The sequence below is a fragment of the Myotis brandtii genome, unplaced genomic scaffold, assembly GCF_000412655.1.
Source record: "Myotis brandtii unplaced genomic scaffold, ASM41265v1 scaffold2300, whole genome shotgun sequence".
Taxonomy (NCBI): Eukaryota; Metazoa; Chordata; class Mammalia; order Chiroptera; family Vespertilionidae; genus Myotis; species Myotis brandtii.
The window spans coordinates 51,928-52,828 of record NW_005358651.1 but is presented as its reverse complement, the minus strand read 5'-3'; the positions used below and the strand labels follow the sequence as shown (position 1 = coordinate 52,828).

At 58.8% G+C, this 901-nt stretch overlaps 1 protein-coding gene across 1 annotated transcript in view; it reads left to right on the top strand.

Moving 5' to 3' along the window:
• The window catches only part of NADSYN1 (NAD synthetase 1), a 22,933-nt gene that overhangs the window by 8,249 nt on the left and 13,783 nt on the right, over positions 1 to 901 (top strand). Inside the window, 1 exon segment of the mRNA XM_014539914.1 lies at positions 810 to 879. Coding sequence (XP_014395400.1) covers positions 810 to 879 — 70 coding nt within the window.

Below are 901 nucleotides of genomic sequence, written 5' to 3'. Positions count from 1 at the left end.
GCGTCCGCCGCCCGCCCTCACCCACTGCACGGTGTTTTGGGACAAGTGACACGGGGACCGAGAACGGGGCTGAGCCATTTGCCATTGGCTTCGTGGTGGAGCCCGGGGACCACCCACACATTCACTCTTTTTTTATTTATTTTTTTATTTTTTTTAAAATATATTTTATTGATTTTTTTACAGAGAGGAAGGGAGAGAGATAGAGAGTCAGAAACATCGATGAGAGAGAAACATCGACCAGCTGCCTCCTGCACATCCCCCACTGGGGATGTGCCCGCAACCCAGGCACACGCCCCTGACCGGAATCGAACCCGGGACCCTTCAGTCCGCAGGCCGACGCTCTATCCACTGAGCCAAACCGGTTTCGGCCATTCACTCTTTTTTTAAAAAAATACGTTTTTATTGATTTTTGGAGAGAAAGGGAGAGAGAGATAGAAACATTGATGAGAAAGAGAGAGAAATGTCATGGACCGGCTGCCTCCTGCACGCCCCCTACTGGGGATGGAGCCCGCAACCCACGCATGTGCCCTGACCGGGAATGCAGCCGGCCACCTCTTGGTCCCTGGTGGACGCTCGTGGCCGAGCCACGCGGCCGGGCCACCTGCCTTGTTGCTGGCGACACAGTGAGGCGCGTTGTTGGGTGGCTCGCGGGACAGCTTGCATCAGCTGAGCTGGGTCAGGACCTCGGCTTCGTCACGGGGTCTGTCTTCTCGGCACCTTCGTGTCCCCTCCTGATGGACGGAGATGCCAGCGCCCCCCGCGGGGGACATGGGGGGACATGGGCGCTGACGTCCCGCCTGGGACCCCAGAAGGGCAAGTGTGTGGTGGCCGCAGGCTGTGGGCCTCCTGAGCGCGGGCGTTTCTTCCTGGGGACACGCAGTGAGCTCGCGGGCGGGGGTTG